Source organism: Chaetodon trifascialis, chromosome 9 (assembly GCF_039877785.1).
Source record: "Chaetodon trifascialis isolate fChaTrf1 chromosome 9, fChaTrf1.hap1, whole genome shotgun sequence".
NCBI lineage: Eukaryota > Metazoa > Chordata > Actinopteri > Chaetodontiformes > Chaetodontidae > Chaetodon > Chaetodon trifascialis.
Genome location: NC_092064.1, coordinates 27,318,986 through 27,343,362, shown reverse-complemented (window position 1 = coordinate 27,343,362; position 24,377 = coordinate 27,318,986). Strand labels below are relative to the sequence as shown.

At 45.8% G+C, this 24,377-nt stretch overlaps 2 protein-coding genes across 2 annotated transcripts; one reads left to right on the top strand and one right to left on the bottom strand.

Annotated features, from left to right (window-relative positions):
- Positions 1–2,532: 2,532 nt before the first annotated feature.
- irf2bp1 (interferon regulatory factor 2 binding protein 1) lies at positions 2,533–7,279 on the bottom strand. Its single transcript, XM_070971175.1, has 3 exons — positions 5,974–7,279; positions 5,382–5,726; positions 2,533–4,972 (listed from the first exon to the last, which is right to left on the bottom strand). Exons 1-2 carry the CDS (start codon positions 6,987–6,989, stop codon positions 5,414–5,416), a joined length of 1,329 nt encoding a protein of 442 aa, XP_070827276.1. The 5' UTR covers positions 6,990–7,279; the 3' UTR covers positions 2,533–4,972; positions 5,382–5,413.
- Positions 7,280–7,421: 142 nt separating this feature from the next.
- Positions 7,422–9,800, top strand: polr1g (RNA polymerase I subunit G). The gene is made up of 3 exons (XM_070971176.1): positions 7,422–7,611; positions 7,982–8,126; positions 8,421–9,800. The coding sequence occupies exons 1-3, from the start codon at positions 7,527–7,529 to the stop codon at positions 9,220–9,222; spliced, it is 1,032 nt and encodes a 343-aa protein (XP_070827277.1). The 5' UTR covers positions 7,422–7,526; the 3' UTR covers positions 9,223–9,800.
- The last annotated feature ends 14,577 nt before the right edge of the window (positions 9,801–24,377 follow it).

Below are 24,377 nucleotides of genomic sequence, written 5' to 3'. Positions count from 1 at the left end.
CCCTTCCCAGAATTAAAACACTAAATCAACAGGTCAGATAAGATCAATAAAAACAAAATAAAATACATGATAGTAAACAAAGTGCTCCTTGAGTACGTGGCGCCATCATTCACTGTTCAATCTTTACGTTTTGTTCGGCTCCATTCGGCTCTTTGAAGCTTTCCTGGATGTTCTTGTGCGTAAATTTGGCTCAGTGAAATGAGAAGTCAAGTCTTTTTTTGTTTCTCCAAAGAGGCATTGGCGACCCGACGCCACAGAGAACTTCAATAAATAATGTAATCCTGGTGTGATGCATGAAGCCGGGCCCCTGTGTTGTGGAATACACATAGGCCTGGTGCAGACGGAGGCCCGTGAATGTCAATGCCTCCGCCTAATGGCCAGTCAATGGAGATGTAATTGATGCGCAGGCGGGAGGTCGACGGGATTAGACTGTGAGAAAAGATCTCGAGGAAATAAGAAATAACAGGAAGGTACTTCCGCGCGCAGATGCACCAAAAATAAGAAGAAACCCAGTAAAAAAGACGCCGGGTTACATTTGATGTCTGGAAGGTTTTGGGGACGTGAACACGCAGAGGTCAGGCTGTGCTGCCTTCACGAACACTGCGCATTCAGGAAGCTTGATCGGATTTGTATTTGCTGGTTATTTTCCTTTAATAATCAGTCACATTAATGTTTTCTTACCTTCCAGCCCTCACGCATGCCGTCATATTCCAGCAGCAGCTCCCTCAGTCAGACTCTCCACAGAACATCACCCGCAAAGACTCCGAGATTATCGCCTGTTTGCAAAACGCTGTCAGGTCGATTAACACGTGGAATGAGCTCACACGTCAGTGTCTGTAATGATGTAATTAAGCCTGAACGAGATTAGCTTTTTTCATCTGGACAGTTATGCAGGTGGAGATAATAAAGGTTAGTAAACTCTGACCTCCGGCCTCTGGACATGATAATTACAGAAAACAAACAAAGAAAAATATGTTAAATTTCCACAGAAAGTCGAGGATCATGAAAGCATCAGAGCTGCTCCCCTCCAGTGCGTTTCATCCTGATTTAAAGATGAACTTCTCCATCCAGTCTGACAGCAGAGCAGCCTCTCTGCTCCATCACGTTTTTTTTTGTTGTTGTTGCATCATTAACTTGTTTTATCTACAATTGTGCTGCCTTCAGGTGCAAATGGGAAAGCGACATCCAGACTTTCAGCACCGCATTCACGTTGTTCTGAACATCTGAAAATCTCCAAATTCTGAGTGTTTTGGATGCAGATTTATAAAATTCAGATTTTTCTTCGTTTCTTTCTTTCTTTGTTTTTGTTTTCTCCATCTACTACACTTATTTCCCATTAATTAGACAATAAATGGATTAAATGGGCGTTTTGATGCCTGGTGTCACTTGTATGACAGTCATAAAAACGGGTGATGGAGGCTCTTTGGCTTATTATTTACTATTTTCGGCCGCTTGCTGATGGATGAGCTCCGTGTTTGGACCATAACGCTTCAAACCTGCCTCTTTCTTTGCTGATCCCATGTTTCCCGCAGCACACATTTAACCATATCCTCCCTCCGCGGGCTGATTTTCATTCCAATGTGGCTCAATCGTCCATTAACACCTCTGTAATTGGTTTAACAATAGCTGTGATGAGCTGAGACTAATGGAGGAAACGACAGATCGGCGCACCAGAGGAGCGGAGGGTTAATGACATAATGAAACGCACCCCTCCCTCCTTCCTCTCTCCTCTTCTTCATTATAAAAAGCAGCAGCTTCATCATGAAGAGTTGATCAGCAGGGTCTGGAAACCAGAAACCTCCCGCAGGCCAAGCTGTCTGTAAAACCTGAAAGCTCATCCTGCTTAGACGCATTTTTAGGGTTTTCAAAGCTTCTTCTGACATCGAGCATTTTCCTTTATCTGATAAAAGATAATGACAAGATCATCTGTCCAAGCGGCTTCTGCTGAGGTCAACAGCGCCATCGCGTGGCCACTACCAGTCCTTTCACTTGATGTGAGCCTGCAGGTTTTAAACCAGGCTGAGTTTACCTAAATTTACAGGATGGAGCTGGAAGCTTGAAGGCTCGACTGTGGTTTTAACTTTCAAGAAGAAATCAAGAAAGATTAGCGTTTAAACATGAAGATTTTGTTGAATCATGACCAATATTTTCCACAATACAAGGTTAAATCCAATGAAATCAAGCCGTTCATGGATATGGTGACGACAAGCACATTTGAAGAAGATCAGACACCAAATGCATGAAATGTTCTTGCATTATGTCAGGTACTTACATACAACACGATGCTGAATATAGGATGATTTTTACACCTGTGATGAGCAAGCAACCAAATGTAAATCAACAGTTCAATTCTATTTTATTTAACTGTATGTATATAAAAATGCATATGTATGTATTTTATCTAGCTAACCTTATGTTACCTTGGATTAATGAAGAACAGACATCAGGTGAATTCCATCCGACGGGTCTTGATTACATACGTATTTTTGATTAAACCTCAGTGGTAAACGTCAAGAAACAGGAAAACAAGTACAAGTTTCTATCCCATTTATTCTCGGTTTCTACTTTGTACATGAAGCTGCAATAAAACCAATCTAAAAACGACATATGGATGAAAAGAAACTCAACACAGAGAGAAAGAGAGAGGGACGCGAGGAGAGACCGTTTCAGACAACGCTGACTTCACAAAGGCTTCAGATAAAAGCAAAAGCCGTCTGATGGCGACTGAAGGGAAACAGATTCCGGTTAATCATTGACGGGACAATAAAAAAGCCATTGCACTCCTACTTCCCCTGAGGTTCAGACACACAAACAGACGGTAAACATTTTAACAAGGCACTTAACAGGAGATTGCATGATGTATCAGTGCATATTCAACTTAAATTCCACTTCTTCAAAGATATTTCTCTTCAGCAGACCTGATCTGCAGGACGCCACAGAAGCTCTGAAGAAGTATTTGCTCAATACTACGACTTCTGTGTGGCATCCGGTGAGTACAGTAGACCACACGGGCCTGTAAACTGTAACGGCTTGATGAAGAAAACCGGTTAAGACCTGGCCAAGAAATAGAGCAATGTGTATTTTTCCTTAAACATTTACATCCAGAAACATCCGTCTGGGCATAAAGTAGCTTTGGTTTGTCTGTGCGTCTGTACTGACGACGAGCACAGACGCACGAAAGGGAGAATCCACCGAAAAGCTGCTTCGCTGTCGTGTGTGATTATTACAATGTTGGATTGTTGGATTTAGGAACATGAAATCTGAAGAACACCACAAACTGGAGGTTGTTTGTTTAAGTCAGGATTAATTTCACTGCAACTGGCCGTCTGGTCTCCGGCTTCGGGAGCGTCAGGCTGCTTTTAGGTGGATCCTCGCTTTAAAAATCAAAAAGGTTCGAGAAATGAAATGCGGTCGTTTTTAATTACATATTCCAAACTGTTGCATATACTATGATGAAGGATTGCACATATATACTATCATAGATCTATAGAGTATATAACATTTAACATTCTAGTATAAAATATAGTCCTAGGCCTATCATTAGATATCTTTTCATATACATTCAGGGTAAAATGTAGGCTGGGCTGGATCGTGTATGAAAGCAACATTAAACAGAGTTTCTGCGGCTGCTCGGTGCTTCAACTTTATTTAAACGGACAGAGAGGCGTCACCACTGGCGTTCTGTCCACATCTCATGTCGGTTTGCACGCTTTGGTGTTTTAGTGAAGACTTTTGTTTGGAAAAAAAAAAAAAAAAGAAAAGAAAAGAGATTGTGCACCAGGACGTGAATTCAGTCACGAAACAATAAAAACAAGATGCCTTCTAAATTTAAGGTAGACTTTGTCGTCATAACTGTCAGTTTCGCGTCAGGAGTTTAGAAATCGTGTTTGGAGACGTTGAATTTAGAGCGCTGGCAGAGAAAACGGCATTTTGTCCGGAGCAGTTAAGTTCCAGCCTGTTCCGACTCGCGACAGCCGGCGTTTCCGAGCAAACAGCCTGATATCTGAGCTCCCCTGAACGCTGCCAGCCAACAGTTTGCTCATCCAGAACAAGACAGCCACAAGCACGGCGACTGTTTTACTGTTTCAACACTCGTGCTGGATTTGTCAAAACGAGCTTCAGAGCTTTCCTGTGCAAACGCAATACTGAGTAAACCGTCAGCACAAACACTGGACCAGGGCTACTTTCTGTGACTCTGAGAGGGCTGATTTCAAACAAAGAACATCCCTGTGTTTGCTCCGCTAACAAGCTGCCTTTACAGCTACGCTAGCTCCCTTTAGCCAATAAAAACAATAATGTATTAATACACTGGTGGCCGTACGGAGAAACAGACATTTCAGTGGTGCTGTTTTTCTTCTTAAGGTGCATATTCAAGTTCCAGTGTGAATACTTCTCATGTGATTACATCTTTCAAATGATTGTGATGGAGAAAAATGCTTTTGTTGGTCGAAAAGTGAGACCATCTTGATGAAAACTGGTGCAGTCTTGGTGGTGCTGCTGCAGCTGCTAGCAGCAGCGCTAATCTGGGCATGGTCAGCTGTTTCAACTGGCACATTTACTCTACAAAAAGTAGCCAATGTTCAGCTGTTGATCAGCCCCGAATATCTGGTCCCAGCAGTGCATCATGAAGGCCGTCAGCCACCGTCTCTGCTGGATGGTGCATGTCACACAGGACTGATTTGCAGGATGCATCGGGAAATTTAATGTGATTAATGAAATGTTCACATTCTCGTCACATCAGATCTATAGGATTTAGCTTGAAAGTGGGAAAAGTCAAACGTGGCTTCGAAAGGAGAAAAAAAAACAAAACGATGATGCGTGAAGGTCGTCAGATATCTGCCGAGGTCTGATGAGAGGTGAGTGGGTGGTGTTAGGACCTGTGTAATGGAGGCTTTCTGGACTGTGTGTCGCTTCTCTTCTGGATCTCTCAGCGGTCCAGTGCAGACATCTCCTTCCGGTGTGTGATAGAACTCTGAGGCAGCAAAAAGCAAACAGATAAACGTGAAATTACACAGAAGATGCCACCATATCAAAGCTGAGTGACAGTTACAACAACTGTACTAAACTCTGTCTGCCTGTAATAAAGATGCTTTCTGACACCTCTGAAGCCCGGTCAGACGTTTTGTACCCTTCCTGACTCTCCAAATATCATCCATCTACCTTATATTTACATGTGTTTCTTCACATAATCCTGAATGGTGAAAATTTGGGAAATCGATAACTCAAGACAATTTGTTTAATAACATAAGTACAGAAATGCAGAATCAACTGAAATTAAACTAACTTCTGCAGCAGATTAGTATTTGCAAGCATTCACGGTCTTGCAATGCAAAATACTGCCAGACGTCAGACTACAGGTGGTCGGATGGATTGGGACCTACCTGTGGGGTCCTGGTCTCCTTGTGAATCACCATCACGTCTCTCTCTCCTTCTTGACGGTGACGTCTCCACCTCCAGCTCCGGCTCCGCTGGCAGATCCGCTCCCAGCTCCAGATCCAGACGCACCCGCAGCTCCCGGCCCAGGTGCGGCCCCAGCTCCAGGCGCGGGGGCCGACGCGGCTCCTGCTCCAGCAGTGCCCAGTATGGTGGAGACTTCTCCCTGCATGAACGCCCAAGGGGGGCTGTTGGGAGAGTTATCCAACGGACAGCGCTCTCCGCTGGGGCAGTACACCTCTCCATCGCCCCGCCGGCTCTGGATGTACACTCTCGTGCAGGGGAAGCAGAACCTAAATTTAGTGGAGAAAAGTCAAGTTATTACAGCTTTCAGTGATGCATGAAAAAAACTACTTAGAGTTATTAAAGCAATAAGTTAGGGACTGAAATGCTGGATTCTTTACTTTGTTGTACAAAAGGAAAACATTTTATTTCTGGAAACATAAAGAGAAGGTGTAACATGAAGAGAAACAGAGTGTTTCAGACTATTCTCCACATAAAACTACCTTAAATGGACAAAACAGCAGCAAACACACAAACCTATGTCCTGGCACTGATGGACACTGGACAAAGTGTGTGTCTTCCAGCCTTTCGTGACACAAGGTGCAGGACAGAGTGTTTCCAGTCGAATGCGTGCTGCTGGCAGATGCTGAGCCCAGCTCAGAGGCACCGCTGTGGGGCAATGCCGCCGCCGTGGTGGCCGCCTCTGCTGAGCTGCTGGACCCCAGGGGCTCCCCTCCAGACCTCGAGGCTAGGGGGCGAGGCTGCCTGGCTGGAGATGAGGCAGGCTTGGGGCTAGTCTGGCTCACGCCTCCAGCCATGGATGAGGATGAAGAAGGGAGACCTGTGCTCTTGCTGGTGCTGCTGCCAGCCACAGCAGAGTGGACCTGCGTCTGTATCTTGGGCTGGTTCTGGGACGAACTGAGCTCTCGTTCCAGCTCTGGAGTGATAAAGGGGGCTATCCCCATCCCTATCCCCAGCTGTCTGCGGCTCATCTCGGCCAGCACCGGGGCAGGGAAGATCATGGGGCTGTTCATGGGGGCTGTCCTGGCGGTCAGACCCGCCGGCATGCCTGCCAGTAGCCCATGTGGAATCCCTGCAATACTCTGAGTTACTAGACTGGGAGGGATGGCAGCACCTAGCATGGGTCTCCGGCTGCCGCTGGGGCTCTGACGGTTCACTTCTTGAGGCGGCTGGCCGTCGCGGTGCAACCCGTTGGGCGGCACTCGAATAGCAGACCCGGCACTTTCTCCTCTTCCTCCCCTGTCGAAGCGGTCGGTGTGCGGCCTGCCTCCGTCTGCCGTAGCCTCTCCTCTGCCAGATGTGCCGTGTTTGTTGGGAGAGGGACCAGGTGACCTGACGTTACCATCCTGCATCCCGTGAGTTCGTTTTAGCTGTCGGGCGCTCGCGATCAGGAATTCAATCTGATTCGCTCCCTCGTAGTTGACACAGCCACGGCAGACCACCTCGCTGAAGTCCCACACCACAGTCCACGGCATCTTTGGCAGGTCGCACAGGTAGCACCACTGGCGCCTGGAGGAAGACGGGGACGACATGGCTGGCTAGCAAGCTAGCTAACCTGAGCGGGTTCAACGAGCCAGCTAGACTGCTAACCTCCTAGCACACGTTAGCAAGTTAACCTATTTATCTTTGACAGGTGCACGCCCTGTCTTTGCTAGTCTTTGTTGTACTTTAACGGGCTTCAAACCGCTTTAAAACAATATTACACATTCTACAGTCATAAAATTAGATCAAACTTTTAAGTTGTTTTCGCTCTTTTCTTCATATGTTTGTTTTGTTTGTCCACTTCGGCCTGCTCTTCACCGCTGTCAAATGCTTCCCAGACGGACGCTGGAACGTTACGTAACCTTTAAGGTGCATTATGGGTGTTTGAGTTTCCGTTACCTGAGCGTATCAATGCAAACCTTCCCGCCGTGCGTGGTGCTGGAACTACAACCACGGCTGACACGGAAGTGAAGTAAATAAAGGTCAGAGTTCATTTGTTGTCATCACGTGTGCGTCCTCCGTAGCCATGCGTTTGGAGGTGGAAAACTTTTAATTTCAGTTAATTCTAGTTCTTTTTAGATATAAAAATGCCGAGAGACATATCATCTTCATCAAGCGAAGATGAGGCGGACAATCCTATTACAAAATCACCTGCAAAGCGAAAAGAAACCGGTAAGTTAACACGCATTTCGCGCACGAAGCTAGTGTTGTTTGGCTCATGGTTTGTTCAGTTATGAAGGCAGTTTCAGTCAGAAATACAGTAATAACACACAGTGCAGTAGACTGTCTTCTTCTTCTGCCTCTTCTTTAGGCTTTATTTGTAGCCATCGGCTCATTAAAATAAAATATTGTCATGAATTATACAGTATAGATACATTCAAGTAAAAATGTGCAGCAAGGAGAGATGACATTAAAATCTTATCACTCATTAAAATCTGTGTTTTTTTATATGATAACCACTTGGTGTCATAGGAAATATACCATTTCTAATGTGCTGTGTTGTATTGGTGACATAATGAACGGCTGCTGTTTGGACCCACAGATGAGAAGACCACCAGGTACCAGTGTCCTGCTGACTTCGTGTCTGTCTGCCATAAACCCTGCAGCAGCACTCTCACAAAGAGTCTGAAGGACAACAAGAGTGACTTATGGCTCATTAAAGCTCCTGCCAGCTTTAACCCGGAGTGGTGGGTACACTCTCTCCCTTTACTGCTTTCAAATAATCTCTCGAGGCTGCATTAATTGTGCCAATAAATTGAAGCGAGACCACATAAAGTTTAAAGAGAGGACAACCGAGGCTGAAGGCTACAATGATAGAATAATGGGAAATGCTAAAATTTCTAAAGGTCCGTTGTGGCCAGCAGGTGGAGCTGGAGACACACTTCATGGTGAAGCCTCACAATTCTAAGCAGTCTCAGAAAATGATGGTGTAAAGCTTTCTGTGATCGATGCCTAACCCCGCCTCTCCTCCCTCCGTCCAGTTTCAGTGGCATCAAGGTGCCCCTGTCAGGTCTCCAGACCGTGAAGGTCCCTGCTGCTGGAGGCAGAGCCAAGACTGGGAGTAGCCAGCAGATCTACAGCCTCCTGGCATCCACCCACGGTACCTCAGAGCTCTGCCTGCTCACCGGTGACAAGCAGTCCTCTGATGGCATGTTTTTAGGCCCGCCTTTTTCAGGCCTGCTAAATATGTGTGAGAGCTTTGGAGACAGCAGTGCCAACCAGGCCCTTCAGGTCATCCCCGCTGCCCCAGCGCCCTCCATACCACCGGGGCTGAAACAGCGATTCCACCCCTTTGGCAGTAAGACCCCCACGCTGACCTGCGTGGCAGAGAGCGAGACAGATGGAGCTGCCTCGGGGCCCACGTCTACAACTCTCCGCCCCCTGGTAGTCAAACGATTCGTGGAAGAAACATGGCAGGGGGAAGACGAGGAGGAGGAGGATGGCAGGGTGAAGAAGAAGAAGAAAAAGAAAGAAAAGCGAATAAAGGCAGAGCGAGAAGAGCCGTCGGTGGAGGTGGTGAAAGTGAAAGTGGAGTCCGTAGCTGAAACTCAGGAGTACGTGATCCAGGAGGGCGGCGCTTCGGAGGAGAAGAGGAAGAAGAAGAAGAAAAAGAAGGACAGAGAGCGAGTGGAGGTGGAGGAGGGCCTGGAGCCCAGTGTGACGGTGAAGGTGGAGGAGGTCACAGTGAAATGTGAACCAACAGACACTTTGTACAGCGATGCCGCGGAGGCTTCTGGAAAGAAGAAGAAAAAGAAGAAGAAAAGCAAAAGTGATGACGGCTAGTCTGTCGTCACTGTGCCGTCTGACGTTTACTTTGTTTGTTTGTTCTTGACCTCGTGAACCGGCCTGAGAGCCATTTTACTACTAATTTACTGCAGCTTGTTGACAGATTGCGTAATGCGAGGCTTGCCTTGGCAGGACACCACATTCAGAAGAAGAACACATCCTGAATCAATTGAATAGTGACAGGAATCATAAAGTGGATTCATCCCAGCGTCTTTGAGGCCAGCGCTTTCATCATTTTGAGCTCAGAAAGACAGTTTTACACACAAAGGCTGTGCAGCTGCAGGCCTCCATGAGTGTGGAGGGATTTTCTGCGTTTTCATCTGTCAAGTTGTAGATTTTTTTGGAGATTATTGTCACACCGCGTCGCTGTTTGTGTACATATTTACACAACCTGGCTGGTGATGCCTGGTTTGGCAGCAGGCTCAGAGGAGCAGAGGTGATATAAAGACAGAATAATGGGTCATTTTCACATTACGTTCATGGTTTTTCTCTGAGTCTGAGTCACATGTGACTCACGGCTGCATGTGACTCAGATCATGTTACAAAATAAACTCCAAAAGTGATTCAAGGAAATGAAAAAAGCCTGTTTGTGTTTGTGTTTTTGTCCGTGCAAGTGTTCCAGTGCAGCACAACATTTTCCTCTCATCCCTTGTTCGAGCAGTGATTTCATCCAGAAGGAATGAAACTTGAACTCGTGCTGTAACTCCAACTGTGGCTTGTAAATTGTGCAACAATTGTGCAACAAGAAAGTGCAGAATTTACACATCGGTAGATTTCTAATGATCTGAAGAAGGTTTGGGTGGAAGTTATACCCGCGGGAAGGTTAGTGTCTCTAAAGTAGAGACTCTGTAATGTGGACAGACCTTTAAGTTTACAGTATTATTTAACTGATACAGTGAAGTTTATTTGGCACACGTTCAGATTCATGTATTGGAGCAAAATTCTACTTGTGGTAATTTTAGTAAACATCTCCCTGAACACAGCAATAGAAAGAGGTAGAAAATCTGATTATTTAGATTTTTTTTTGCTCAATAAAATCAGTATTTTGAAGTATTTAGTCCTTCCATTAAGGTCCGGTCTCAGTGCAGTTTCATGATGGTCTTCACGGTCTTTTCAGCTCTGCCGTGACTCAAGCTCTGCAGGAAATCCTCCGCGGTGAGGATCTGCTGGCATGCTAAAAGTCATATTTAAATAAAGCAGCATGTCGGCACAAAATACTGGCATCAAGAACCTATAGTGGTTAATCCCAAGTCTATAAATCTCTGCGTCCGTTGCCAGCAGAAATTCCTTTCAGTGAAAGGCATCGGAGAAATAAGCCGTTGTGACAGGGAGATGGCGCCACACTCCAGCCTGTTTCCTGTGTGGAGCAGCAGCCTGCAGCTTCTGAACAACCCCTGAGCTTATTATTTACATGCCACCATTTATTTCCACTAATGTAACACAGATCTTCTGTTGCTGTCCAGACACACACAAAGACAGCATTTATGATTTTTCCATTTTCCGGCGGCAGAGGATCATCACATCTCAGTGACACTCAGGTGAAGAATCTCAGTCCAGGCTCTGCATCCTCCCTCCTCCCTCCTCCCTCCTCCCTCCTCCCTCCTCCCTCCTCCCTCCCTTCACTGCTCCCCTCTCCCTGCTCTGCACCGGAGTATGGTCCTGCTTCTTAATGAGCTCGGGCACCTCTGGTGCTATCACACTCTCACCATCTGTAGTAACCCTCTGCACATGCTGCAAGGCTTTACTGATCCAGCCTCACCTGTGCATTCACTTTCACTCTTATTAACGGGTGAACTGGACCCAAAGTGAGCACAACCAGACATAACATACCAAAAGCGACACTTTCTTTGAAGGATGTGCATAAGACTGACACGGCACCTGAATGAATCTGAGACTTTATGAACGTTTATGAGGCCATTAAGTCATTTTTAATGTAAAGTTGACATTTATTATATGTCTGTCGACAAAATTGATCAACCAAGACAACCCAACCTGTCATAAATATCAAAGTTGTTTAGCTTCATGTGCTAACATTACATTAAACTGTCATATGTGGTTGGTTTTGATGTCTTGAGAGTCTCATGTTGTCTTAAGGACGTCACAAACATTGTCAATTTTGCATTAAAAATGACTGATTGACACTCACAGGCCTCCTTCACACTCACCGCAGCTTCATGTCAGTTTGATGCACACGCTTTAAATAAAGTGATACCGAGATACCTTAAAAATAGCTTTCTATTTGTTGAACTGGAGTTAAGTTCCCGTGCTCTGTTACAGCAGAGAGCCACAGATGTCAGATGTCGGTTCAGGCGTTTCCCCGTCAGTCACATAATGCCAGATTTCTGTGTATCCTCACAGGTATGTCGAATGTGTGTGTGAACGTCTGCGCTGCAGAGCCAGTCTGCAGGCTTGAGTGCATGAGTGCATACGGCTGTGTAAGTGAAAGAGAAGGGGCGTGTGTGTGTGTGTGTGTGTGTGAGTGTGTGTGTGTGCAGCTGTTTAAGCATGAAGTCAGTGAAATGAAAAATTACTTTTACTCTGCTGGCTCCTCAAATCTCCTCAAATCTCCTCAACACGCTCCCTTTAGACATTTCTTTTCCTTCTTTCCTTCCTCATCTGTGCACGTTGCTGAACGTTCACAAATAAACACGACAGGTGTCACATTTTTTTGGAGACAGTCTGTAAAAAAACAACACAACATCCAACTTGAATCCAGATGACCGCCAATCAAAACGGCTGCGTGTAATAGGTGCAGACACCTGTCAGTCTACTGGTAACGAGTCTCTGTAAAACATATTTGTCCTTACTGGAGTGTCTTACTGGAGTTTGCTTGAGCTTTAAAATTCTGTGTGGTCCCCTTTTGCAAACCCACCTTGCACCCACAAAGGTCTGCTCCAGATCTGATCCATTACTCGCAATTACTGGATCTCAAAACCTCAGACCCAACCTGACCCATAATCAAATACATCGTCTGCACACACACTTAAAAAGGCTTCATTTGTTCCTTAAGCTCAGCCAAGAACAGACAATAAACAAATACAATAATAATAATCATCCTTCATTTTTACCCAAACCTGTACCTTTAAAAAATCCATGTATACGTGTGTGAGTCATAAAGCTGCTGCTGTTTCATGAGGAAATGCGTTCAATCAAGGTAGACGGACACTTTGAGAATAAGTATATTTCACTGTATCTGCCTTTGAGAACACACAGCTCTGACGCAGAGTCTACGCCAAATTATAAATGATTCACAATAGAAATGAGTAAATTAATCAATCAGAACAAAAGCATCTAGTGAAGGGCTAATATGGTTTAACTGAATCTTTTGGTTTTAGTCTCCTTCAGTCTCTTTTAGGCTTTGAAGCTGCGACATTTGTGCTAATCGACTTTGTGTTCCCAAAGCACTCAAACCAGAAATCTCCACACCTGTTTAATAGTCGCTGAGCTGAACTCTGCTGCTCAGTATGTGAGGCGGTGAATCCGTCGCTGTAGAATGCTGCATGAGCTGAATAAAGCATGAGCTGCTTGACCAGAGTAATATTTATGCATCCTGTTTTGCAGTTTCTCCCATTTTCGGAGTCTTTCATTGTGGTTACATCAGTAGTCCGACTCTGTGTGTGTGTGTGTGTAGCAGTGTGGTCAAGTGTGCATCGGATGCTAATCTCCATCACATTTACTATCAGCCAAATTTCATCTGAAATGAAACACCGGCGGACGGAGTGCAGAATTCAAATCCCCCTCAGTATATCTGCTCTCGGTGTTCTTCTCTCTCGTTGCTGCACGTCGAAGCTCCGGCTGGGTCGTCGTTTGCTCCTTCTTCACTACATTTTATCCAAGGGGATGAAAAAATAATTGGGTTCTTTGTGGAGAAGTAAGACCAGTCGGTCGACTTCACACACCTGCTGGGAAATGTATGAGTTGGGGAGAGCGGATGGTCTCTGCTTCCTTATCCATGCCGGCTGAAGTGCTCTTGAGCAGGGCACTTAACCCTAACTCCTGCAGAAGAATGCAGCTGAACGCTCACCTGCTTGTATGAAATATGAAAAATTGAGCAGATGGAAAGCATGAGTCTGCTCGTTCCAGTTTCCTCTCATGTATGGAGGTTTAAACGGTGATCGTGGACCCAGTTTCAGTCCCCGCGCTCGTCTGAATCATGCAATGAAGTAGACCCCACTGCAGCAGCCGAGGGGGAGGGAGACATCTAATCATATCAGCCTGATTATGTAAGGTGAATCACGATGGCTCTTTCCCAAACTGGTCTCTTCCCTCCAGCACTTCACTGCAGTGTCACTTCACATGAAGTCACACCTGCAGCTGTGGAGGATGCTCGGCCGTTAAACAGGCAGGTAAACTCTGCACTGCGAGGAGGAAGCAGACAGAAGACAGACTCTGTTCTCTCTCTAAAAACATGCTATAAAATAAATACTGTGCTGTGTTTGCAACCGCGCCCGCATCACAACTGCAAGAGTGCAAGAAGACGGAGGTGGTTAATTAGAGTGAAAGGTGTAATTATGAAGAGGACAGGATGCTGTGACACCTGCCAAAGACATGTTTGTGCATTGATTGGAGTGTTTCCTGCCCCTTTAACTGCAAGTAAGATAAAGATATTGGATCAAATCAGATGAAAATATATTTTGCTAATTGCTGAAATTATTATTAGAGCGATTTACAACCCTCAACGACTGTGTCTTACACTGTATATTAGCAGCTTAGAGTGTTTGTCACCATGAACGCACCACTGTCACTGCTCTCTGTAGCAGCTGAGGATCAAGAGGTCAAAGGTCAGCTCAGACAGTGAGGTGGCTTCATGTCTGACATCGACTGAAGGGGATGGGGAGGCGCTGCAGCCGGACTGAGAGAGGCAGCTGCTCTGGATAGCACCATGGGTAATTTTACATGTGGGGGGGGGGAATCTGATACCGCAGTGTGAACATTTTTTTAATTACTACGAGGAACTGCATAAAATCAGCAGCTTTTCCCTACTTTTCTCTTTTCTTGTTATTAAATGTTGAATCCTCAGAGCTGCCAAATCACAGACGCATTACTTTTAGATTACTTTTATAAGTGTTGTTTGCTCACTAATCTTAAAGGACTGTTGCCTGCCCATAATTAAAGCTTGCTTGTTAGCTCAGCTAATGCTAATTTAGCATTAGCTACATAACAGCTGTGCGAGGAACAGCTGCATGTGATTTGTTGACAGCGTGGGACATTTGAATTTGACTCGTCAGCTGGAGTTTGTCCTTCGCCTGTTTAGCTTTAAACAAACTACTGCATTAATATTCGCCAGAATGCAGGAAATTAAAGTGTTGGAGGATGCCTCAGACCCCCCCCAGCCACACCGGAGTGATCAGTGTTCAGCAGGAGGCAACTTTTGATGCGTGGAAACATAAAATTTGGGTAAAAACGATAAGAATTAAGAAACCTGCTTAAACGTAATCACCTCCGTCTGCACTCCAGCGATCCAGCATCCTGAGGCTCGACTGGAAGGTCACCGGGGTCAAATGTGAGCGAAGGCAGGGAGGTGTCCTCCGTTCCTGTCTTCATCTTCAGACACGAGTCTTACGCCTGCTCCTGCCTCAGCTGTAACGCATTAGACTATCCAAATGTAATAGAATGATGCAATAGACCGTTCTGTGTAACACAGTGTGTGTGTTAGCTTCCTGCTGTCTGGTCCCAGTGTGTGTGTGTGTGTGTGTAGCTGGGCGCTAGGCTGCGGTGCTGTCTGCCGAGGAGGAGGAGGAGGAGGAGGAGGAGGAGGAGGATGAGGAGGAGGAGGAGGAGGAGGATGAATAATAAATGCAGTCTTAAGTTTGGATCCAATGTGTTCAGACTGCTGAGCAGAGCGGAGGCCTTTCCGCGGCCCAGCCGAGCCGATGCCAGCGATAAGATTTGGGGGGAGGGAGATGGGATGGGAGTGTGCTTGTGGGGGGAGGTGTCGTGGTGGTGGTGGTGGGGGGGTTGGGGAGGTGTTGTAGGGGTAATGAATTGGAGAACCAATTCTCGCCTCCCCTCCCTCTGCAGTGATCTCTCTCTCTCTCGCTTGCTTTTCAACCAGCGCGCCTCGCTCCAGACAGCCTGCGGCAATGGGAGCGTTACCATGGCAACGCGGACCTGCCAAGGACCACGGTGATGGGGGGGAGAGGGAGAGAGAGAGAGTTAGAGAGAGAGGGAGAGAGAGAGAGAGAGAGAGAGAGGAGGGGTGCAGCTCATCAATGTCTCTCTCCTCCCCCACCCAAACACACACACACACACACACACACACACACACACACACACACACACACACACACACACTTCCCAGTCTTCATGCATGCTGTTGAAAGAACAAACATCACAAAGGGCTCGAACCTAAAATGTGCCGCAGAGAAAGCGAAACTCTGCTGCAGCTCGTCAGTTTCACTTCTCCGCTCACTTTGACTTTACTTCAGTTCAACGAGAAGCAGCCTCTGTTTCTGCCACGTGAAACTAATTAAACAAACTAATTAATGTCCCTCCAGTCCGTCGCACTCTCCTTCCGCTGAACCAGACTTTAATACAGACTCGATTTTATTTTTATTTTTCAGTCTTCTTCATTCCTTTACATGAGTGCCTGCTTCTCCTCCTCCCTCTTTGCTAATTAAATAATTCTATTGTAAGAGAACACAGAGGCGTACTGAGCACCCACTGCTCTTTACTGTGTGTGTGTGTGTGTGTGTGTGTGTGTGTGTGTGTGTGTGTGCGTGCGTGCGTGCGTGCGTGCGTGCAGCCCTGGCTCATTTCCAGCTCCAGCCCTCTAATAAGCCCCTCTGTTGAACCTGAAAGTGTGACATGGATCAATAACTGGATATATGGAGCTCCTCTGCACAAACTGACATGAAAATTGCATTTTTTGTTCTGTTCTTTTCTTTTCTTTTCTTTTCTTTGCTCTCAGACAATGGAGGGAGTGGAAGTGCTGGTGTTTGTGTGGTGTCACTGATCAAGTGTGTGTGTGTGTGTGTGTGTGTGTGTGTGTGTGTGTGTGTGTGTGTGTGTGTGTGTGTGTGTGTGTGACATTGCAGTGTAGATCTGAAAGGCTGCGGCAGCCGTCGACAGACAACGACAATCCTTACCGCACCAGCAACTTGATTGCATACTAATGTTTTGGTATGACGCATCTCTCCCCTCTCTTCCCCCCCACTAATCAACCTTCCTCCCTGCTTTCCAATTCCTCCCATATTTCCCCTCTTTCCCTCCCCCTCTCATCTATTTTCACATGTCTCTCTCTGTCTTTCTCCCTCCCTCCCTCCCACCTTGCTCTTCACATTGTGTGGCAGTGATATGGCACAGAGCTGCTGCTGGTACAACCCACCCACCACCTCTGCAATGACAACCGCATGGGACATAAAGAAAGGGAGAGAAGCTGTTATACAGGTGTTGAGCAGAGCAGTAATGTGAATTTTACACTATTTTTTACATTAAAAACTGGTGCTGCATAATTCGATTCATTATTATTTTCCTGTAAATTAATTGTTAACTAAATATCAACACTGCAGGACCATAGTGGCTGTCACTCAAATGCAGCTCTTTGAACCTTTTCAGCACCTCTCAGCTCATTCTTCTGACTTTCTGGCCCACAGATGAACTGTTACGGTTCACTCTCACAGCATTTGGCTGCACCAGGAAGGTGTTTTCAGTAACTGCTGTGGGGCACTTAGCTGCTGAAAGGCTGGATTTTTCCCTCCAGAGCTGGTGGAGACCAAAACAGAGCAGAAAGGGGAGTGAATATCGGACCTGTATACTTCAAGTAACCACAAACATAACTCTAAATGAATTATGATGATGTTCTGTGTCTGTTAAATGTGCTGATAGGCAGTTGTTTGCTAATATATCAGATATACCAACGTTATATATCAGTGTCGTGTTTAGCGCTTGTTCCTGCTGCCCCCTAGTGGCCCAAAAATGACAAATTTTTGGGGCATCAAATGGAGATGAGATGCAGTCAGAGGTCAAACAGAAAATCAAGACAACTTTAAAGATTAATCAGTGATTGATAAATTGTTAATTTTGATCTGCTGACTGATTAATTCACCATGTTTCAGGTCTGTGTGTTGCATAAAGAATCCAGGTTAAAGCTCGCTGACTCACTCTGCAGTTATGAAAGACAGGACAGAAACAGAGCAGACAGGTGAGGGATAAGCCCTGAGAGCGAGCGCTGGGATGTTTTTGACTCAATAGGGGGAAGTTGGAGATAATATTTTGGTGCACAGTTAATGCTGATCATTTGCATTTCTGAGGCAGAGATGAGCTGTTAATGGATTTTTGGATTCACCGCTCTGTCGCTCCATCTTTTTGTCTGTTTACTGCAGTAAAATGTTTAAAATCTTTAAAGTTGGCCGCACTGGCAGCCTCTCGCCATCGGCCTGAAGTCGTCTTTTTCCAGTAATGGAAGTCGTTTTCTTTGCCTGAATCATTTCAGACCGTTGACAGACAGCAAGTCAAATGTTAGAACAGCGAACACTGTGCGAGACGGCGTGATAGGCTGCACGGGGAATCTGTTGCTAGGCTCGCTGTGAACAGACCAGTCAAGTCTGACATATGTTTTCAAAGGCAGCCCTCTTAGCAGCTTGCAGCAGTTGCCATGGAAACCCCAATGCCATTTCCCCCCATTGTTTGGACCGCTCGATATCCTGAAAGCAGCTTCAGAGTCCTGGCTTATTAAAAGCTGGAAGACCAACACGGAGAGCCGGGTTCTGTTGGTGCAGTCTGTCGGTGTGTGCATATATTCAGCATGTTTGTAAGGATGCATATGGATTTCTGTGTGTGTGTACGTGCAGGATGTACGTGTGCATTAGTGTCTGAGTTTGCGGCTGCGTGTGCACACACACTCGAGGATGTGAGATGTGTGTGTGCGAGCAGGTTCAGTCAGAGGCAGCTACAAAGGAGGACGTCCTTCATTTGACCTTCACAGCAGATAGAGACGTGGACTGAGTGTGCTACCGGAGAGGCAAAGCAAGAGGTGAACCTGGAAGGAGAAAGGGTTCGATTCACCTTCTGTCTTCTTTTTTTAAACAAAAAATTCAAGCATATAGTTCTGGCCTGTCTGAGCTGCTCATGTTTTACTGCATTGCACGTCAGTGTGGCCACAGTATATGAAATCCCTCCGTCAATTATTTTGTGTTACGTATGGGCAGGATTTGGACTCAATAGCAGACAGGGAACAAGGGTAAGATAGGAATTTATCTGAGTGGGTAAGGAAAGGAGACTCCAGGTATGCAGGAAAAAGTAGCTGGGAAGTCCTGGGAATAGCAGGTGAGGCACGAGGCGCTGAGGTGGAGAGCAGCTCAGGTGGTGTGAGTGCTTGTGTAGAGGGCACATGGTGGTGGAGGCACAGGAAACTAGGTGGTGATGGCGGTGGACTAGAGGCTCAAGGCAGGTGGAGGCAGAGACGGTGGAGCTGGAGATCGGTGCAGGAGAGCTCACAAAGCAAAATTCACACTCTGGTAATACACACTTAAACTCACAGGTAGCTGCAGTTAACGGCCAACTCTACCACCAAGCAGTGGCATCAGTCTGGCAGCGAGTCCTCTGCAGTCCTCAGTCTTTATGCTGAGCTTGATTGCGATGAGTCCCAGCTGTGATGGATCCAGCTCCCAAACCACCTGGAGGCCCATGCCCACCCTCTGCCAAAAAAAGGACACACAGGGACCAAAGCCCCACACCTCTCCACAGCACACGAGAAAATAACTGCACTTCCCAAACCACCACAAATTTGAGCTTAATAAAACACCCCCTTCAGATGACGTGAGCTGCTTTTTTTTTTTTTTTTAACTGTACAACGCTGGTAAGACCAGATGGGTTCATATCACTTTCCACCATCATGTCGTGGTTTCCACTGTGCTCTGTGAAACACCTGAGTACACACACAGTGATGTGAGGTGTGATAAAGCTTTATTTACAGGCATTTCACTCCGAATTCAATTCCTTGAACAATTTCTATGCAATTTGGTACTAATTATAGGGAAGGGCAGAATTTACTGGAATAATTAAAGTAATTAAATGTTGAACTGTATGCTGCCCAAAATGAAACATGTCTGCTGTGCTCTGACTAACAGAACGCTTTGGTTATATTAAAAGTGAATGTGAATTAATTACTGGAAGGATCCAACACTGCCTCCAGTTACCCAATTATTTTGTACCAAATCTCAAAGATATTTCTTGGTAACTTACAAGGAAACATTCAGTAAATTACAGAACTGAAAAATAAGGCATTACAACTTTTCATCAACATTTTCATTCATATACAATGTGGGTGAATCTGATCTTGATCAACAGACGGCACATTTTCAAATGAGCCTCTTGTGTTGTGCTGAAAGTACATTTTTCATTACTTTTAAAAGTCTTCTTCAATTGTCTTATTCAAGCGCACACAGCTTTATTATTTTAGCTTGATGTGACATGTGGGACGAGAAAATAGCTTAGCTATCGCTGTACCCATTCTATATAATTATTATATATTATAATACTCCTGACCACCAGAGGGCAGTAACGACTAGTGTTCTACCTGTAAGCTACACTTGCATTGTCTTTGTCTGACAGCAGGATTTGGTGGAAGAATTGTTGTTCATGTTAACTGAGCTTTGCTACAGAAGTTAAATAATAATTATATTTAGTGGACAAGTTTCTTCAGTCTGAAACATTTCAATCACTTCGATCACACTCAAGCTCACAACTGTCAGATCAGGTGACGTTAGGTCATAAACCAGGAAATCTGGAGAACACGCTTCATTTGAGAAGTAATGAAACTTCACGTATAGTCTTCTATGAATATAACCCAGAACGTGCCCAGACAGCATCAAGATTATGGTCTTGATTTGAAATCGTCAGGTCTTATCCTGGAAGTCTCTTCTCCTCGCAGCTCATTGGACGGTGAATACCATGTGTTTCCATCTCTGGGCCTCTCCTCTCTCACCTCCTGATGACTCGCAGGGCTGCCTTCCCAGAGTGTGTTGTGTGTGCGAGCCCTCATTTAGACTCAGGTCAGAGTTCAGGCTGCTGGATCAGGGATGAATTGGCCATCGGAGGAGAGCTGTCGCACGCCCTGAAGTCCTGCTGGGCAGCCATCTGTCTGCGGCTGAGGCAGACGAGCCCTTCTGTCCAGAGTCCTACAGACGAGGGCTTTGGCTTCGGATTGTTCATTGGAAACAGTCATGGCAGGAAAAGTGGATTAATGACACTTTCCCTCCGTGAGACGTGCTTCAGATATTCGCTCTGGGCGAGAGGAACTGTCACTCGCACAGCGTTTTTAGCTGTTGGGTTTAAACCCAAGAAAATTACAGCGTAGAAGTCTGAAAATGCTTTTCCCCCAAAAAAGGTGTTGTTTGATGTTGATGAAGCACTGAAAGCATAAATCCTGTCTGTCAGTGGCTCTCAGGTTTTGCTCTTCTTATTTATCCTCCATTAGTTAGCATCCTCCATCATGTCCTGATTAAACATTGATGATGAAGTACTTTAAAGTAAAGTAATCCTTCATTAGTCCATTACAGCTGCAGTGTAAGTAAACACCTGCACTTGTTTACTTTAGTTAAGGCTGTGCCAATCAATATCTTTACATTAACAATGGATCACATGGCTGCTGCGAAGTGAAATGTGCTGTTTGTAGTGACAAACCCACAGAGAGTTATCGCCTGACGCTGCAGTTTCCCTCAGCTGTTCCGAGCTTTGAAGCCTCCATTAGCTCATTGTTTTGGTTTTTGTGGCCCACAGATCTCATCAGTCCTGTTTCAGTTTTCTGTACTCCATTTCTGCCCTGTTTGACTTCCTGTTTCGCTCTCTGTCCTGTGGAGGTACCACACCTCCATAAACTTGCGCCAGTCTCACAGAGAAGATCGCTGACCTGGAGAGAAGATTTGTAATCCTCCACAGAATCAATGCAGACGAGATACTTCTGGACTCTGTTGCTGCTGCGGCTTCGGCCGGCAGCATGGTGTGAGCACCCCGGCCTGGAGACCACAGTGCTGCAATCGATCCTCTGACAGCTCTGTGGTTATTGACAAAGGGGGTGATTTTGATCCCTGGCTGCCGTTCGGTGCCAAGTTTAAGAACCTGACCTGTTCAGCACTGTTTGCATCTCATCGCTGCTGCCTCATCACAGGTGGAAACAGGTTACCTCCAGAGGGAATCGCGGTGTGTCCACTGAAGTCTACACGAGGGACTAGATGAGGTCTCACTCTGATCCCCCTGAGACCAGCAAACCCTTTTTGTTTTCACTGAAGCTCACCTGCGCTCCAGGATCGTGTTGTGGCAGCTGCTCTGGAGTCCCACCGCCTCTCTCTGTGGGCAGCCGGTGCAGCGCCACCACTTGGAGAGATGATCTGGAGAGCTGGTCCACCCCAACCACCTGCCTGCGACGCCAGTGCGGTTCATAAGATGAAGTGTTTCATTCGCTCTAACAGCTTATTGCTGCTGTCATGAAACAGCAAAATTAAGATGTAAAAGTAGAAATAAGATCTATATTCAAATCTAGAGTCATTGAGATAAAAGCAAAGTATTTGTATTTTTGGTTTTTTTAATCATGATGAGGAAGAATCGATACGATGTGTGAAACAGAGTCACAGGACCTTCTTCCACCTTCCCTGACCTCCATCTCTCCGGTGCTGTTCGCAGTAATCCAAAGAGGAACTCTGCTCTATGTGTTATGCAACTCGCAGAAATAGGTCAGCATGAAAGTCATCGTGTTGCTCTCTTTCATACAGCTGTGATATCTTCGTTTCATTTCGACAAACTGGAACAGTTTCATAATGCGTTTCCTCGTAAATGTGATATTGTGGTAACGTTTAATGCTGTTTTCCAGCAGACTCTGTTGCTGGAGGAGAGTCAGTGTGCTTCGCTCCTCTCTGCACTAATGAGTGCATTACACTTATATTTGTGGACTGAACCTCTTGTTTTGAGAGTGCCTGTTGCTCCATAAGCTGACTTATGTAAAGGGGGATTAGCCGACTCTTAGGGTGTTGTGTAAATATTCCATTTGTGGTCCAACAGTCCATCCAGAAAACCCCACCGCTCCTCCAGGCTTCCGTTCTCATGCGGCGAAGTGCACTGACTCGCCCTCTCACCTCGACAACAAGTGGCTCCATCTGATCTTACATGATTTCATTTTCCTTCGGCGCTGCCCAGCCAGCTGTCCACGTTCCAGGATTCTGCATGGGCATTTCACACAGGCAGGGGTCCAGAGCAGAACAAAAAGGGGGCAGTGGAAGCCCTAAGATTAAAGAAGTGGGCTGTAACCAGACACCGGACAAGCTGGTAAAGAGCTGCTGAGTTCACCAAAGGGTTCGCAGCCAAAAAACATACTGCACTGGCCTCAGCTGATGCAGTCCATCATTTATTTTTAATTGGACAACACAGAGGGATCTGGCAAAACAATGCAGGGATGCTGGCAAAACATGTTGAACTTGGCTCAACATTTGAGGAACCTCAACGCGACGTCATCGGCAGCAGACTGTTAGTCAGTGGAACGAGAGGAGTGCAGCGAGTCGCTAACGTCAAGGATCAGCCAAGCCCTGCTCACACTTTCCTCTCTGCCTTTTCCCCCCGCCATGCACAGACTCTCCCGCCATTTCAGATCCTGCCACTCCCACCTGCCCTGACCTCACCTGCACACCTGCTCCCACTTCCCCATCCGCCCAGCAGCAACCTCTTCTAATCGTCGTCTGTAATATTTCTGCCATTCTGCCGAGTTTTGCATGTTTTGCTCCCTTTTCAACAGATTCCAAACTCATGGAAAACAAATAAACAAATAACATACATGGTGATAATAAAGATCTTCAGAGATACTTTGTTACTATTCGACAGTCAGGCTAACAGTTTCCCCCTGTTTACATTCTTTATGCTAAGCTAAGCTAACTGACTGACTGATCTCACTCACCTCAGAGTCAAAAAGGTATTTTTTCCTTTAATAATTTCTAATCCAGGATGTGTTTGCCAGTTAAATGAGCAGTTGTTCAGCCTCTCACAATCTCACAAACTGATTGCCGACTCTCTTTGTTTTGTTTTTTTCAGTGATTTAAGTTCAAGAGCTCCAAACTCTCGAGTCTCCCAATGAAATCTGCTTCATTGCATTTTGGATTGAAACCCATAATCTGGTCTGTCTGGCCTGGAGGAATAAAGAAAGCTTCATTTCATCCTCTTTATTTCCAAGCACTTAGGCTGATCAGATTATCATTCAGTTATTAAATGACCCAGAACCATAATAACATAAAAGCAGAGCGGAGGAATGCAGACGTTCAAGGTTACTTCAAGTTCACCAAATCACTAAATCGGTTTTCAATCCCACTTGGTCCTGACGTTTATTCTGTCGTCCTCCATTGTCAATTTTTCCTCTGGAAGAGAAGAGGGACAGATGAGAGAAGCTAACAGGGAATCAAAGAAGGACGGAAAAAGAACAAATATGGAAAGATGGACGACAGATTTTTGGTTAATATCTTTTTGTGAAACTCTTTGTATTTTGGTGCTTTAAGTAAGTTTTTTATTGCTCTCATCAAACAAAAGCCATGGAGCTCGCCATCATTGGCTCATTCACCTGCTACTTCCTACCAGCTGACAAGTACGGTCCAATCATTTCAAAGACGTCACTCTGGGCTCTGTCTTTTTATGTATTTGCTGATATTTTATAGACCAAACTTTTATTATTACACATTTGACAAATAATGTGGACAGTGAACATAATGTTTGCAGTAGAATAACTAAGAAATGCACATTTTCTTTCGCCTTTGCTGCTCTTTCAGTTTCACATCATCCAGCACACAGCCTCTGAACCAGCAGCATCCTCTGCCTTCTGTAGCCCCCCAGCATCCATCCAGTCTCCTCACTGTGTTTGGATTTGAGACAGCAGAAAAATCCAAAATGCAACACTGCGATGATGGTGGCGTCTCTTTTACCTGCTGCTGATGGAATGAAACCGAGGAGCTGTGACAGAGAAACCTTACTTGTGTGTTTGGTTGTTCCTGTCGCAGCCTGAGGCGGTTCAGGATGATCCGCTGTGGTTTCTCTGTTCTCTGGCTGACTTCCATACATCACGGAAAGTCTAATGTCCCCCGACAGGGTTGGCGTGATGTTCTGGGGGTCTCAGAGACAGGTGCGCAGTCCACCCTGCTGGGCAGAGCCGAACGTGTCGAGAGGCTGCTACGCTGTGATTA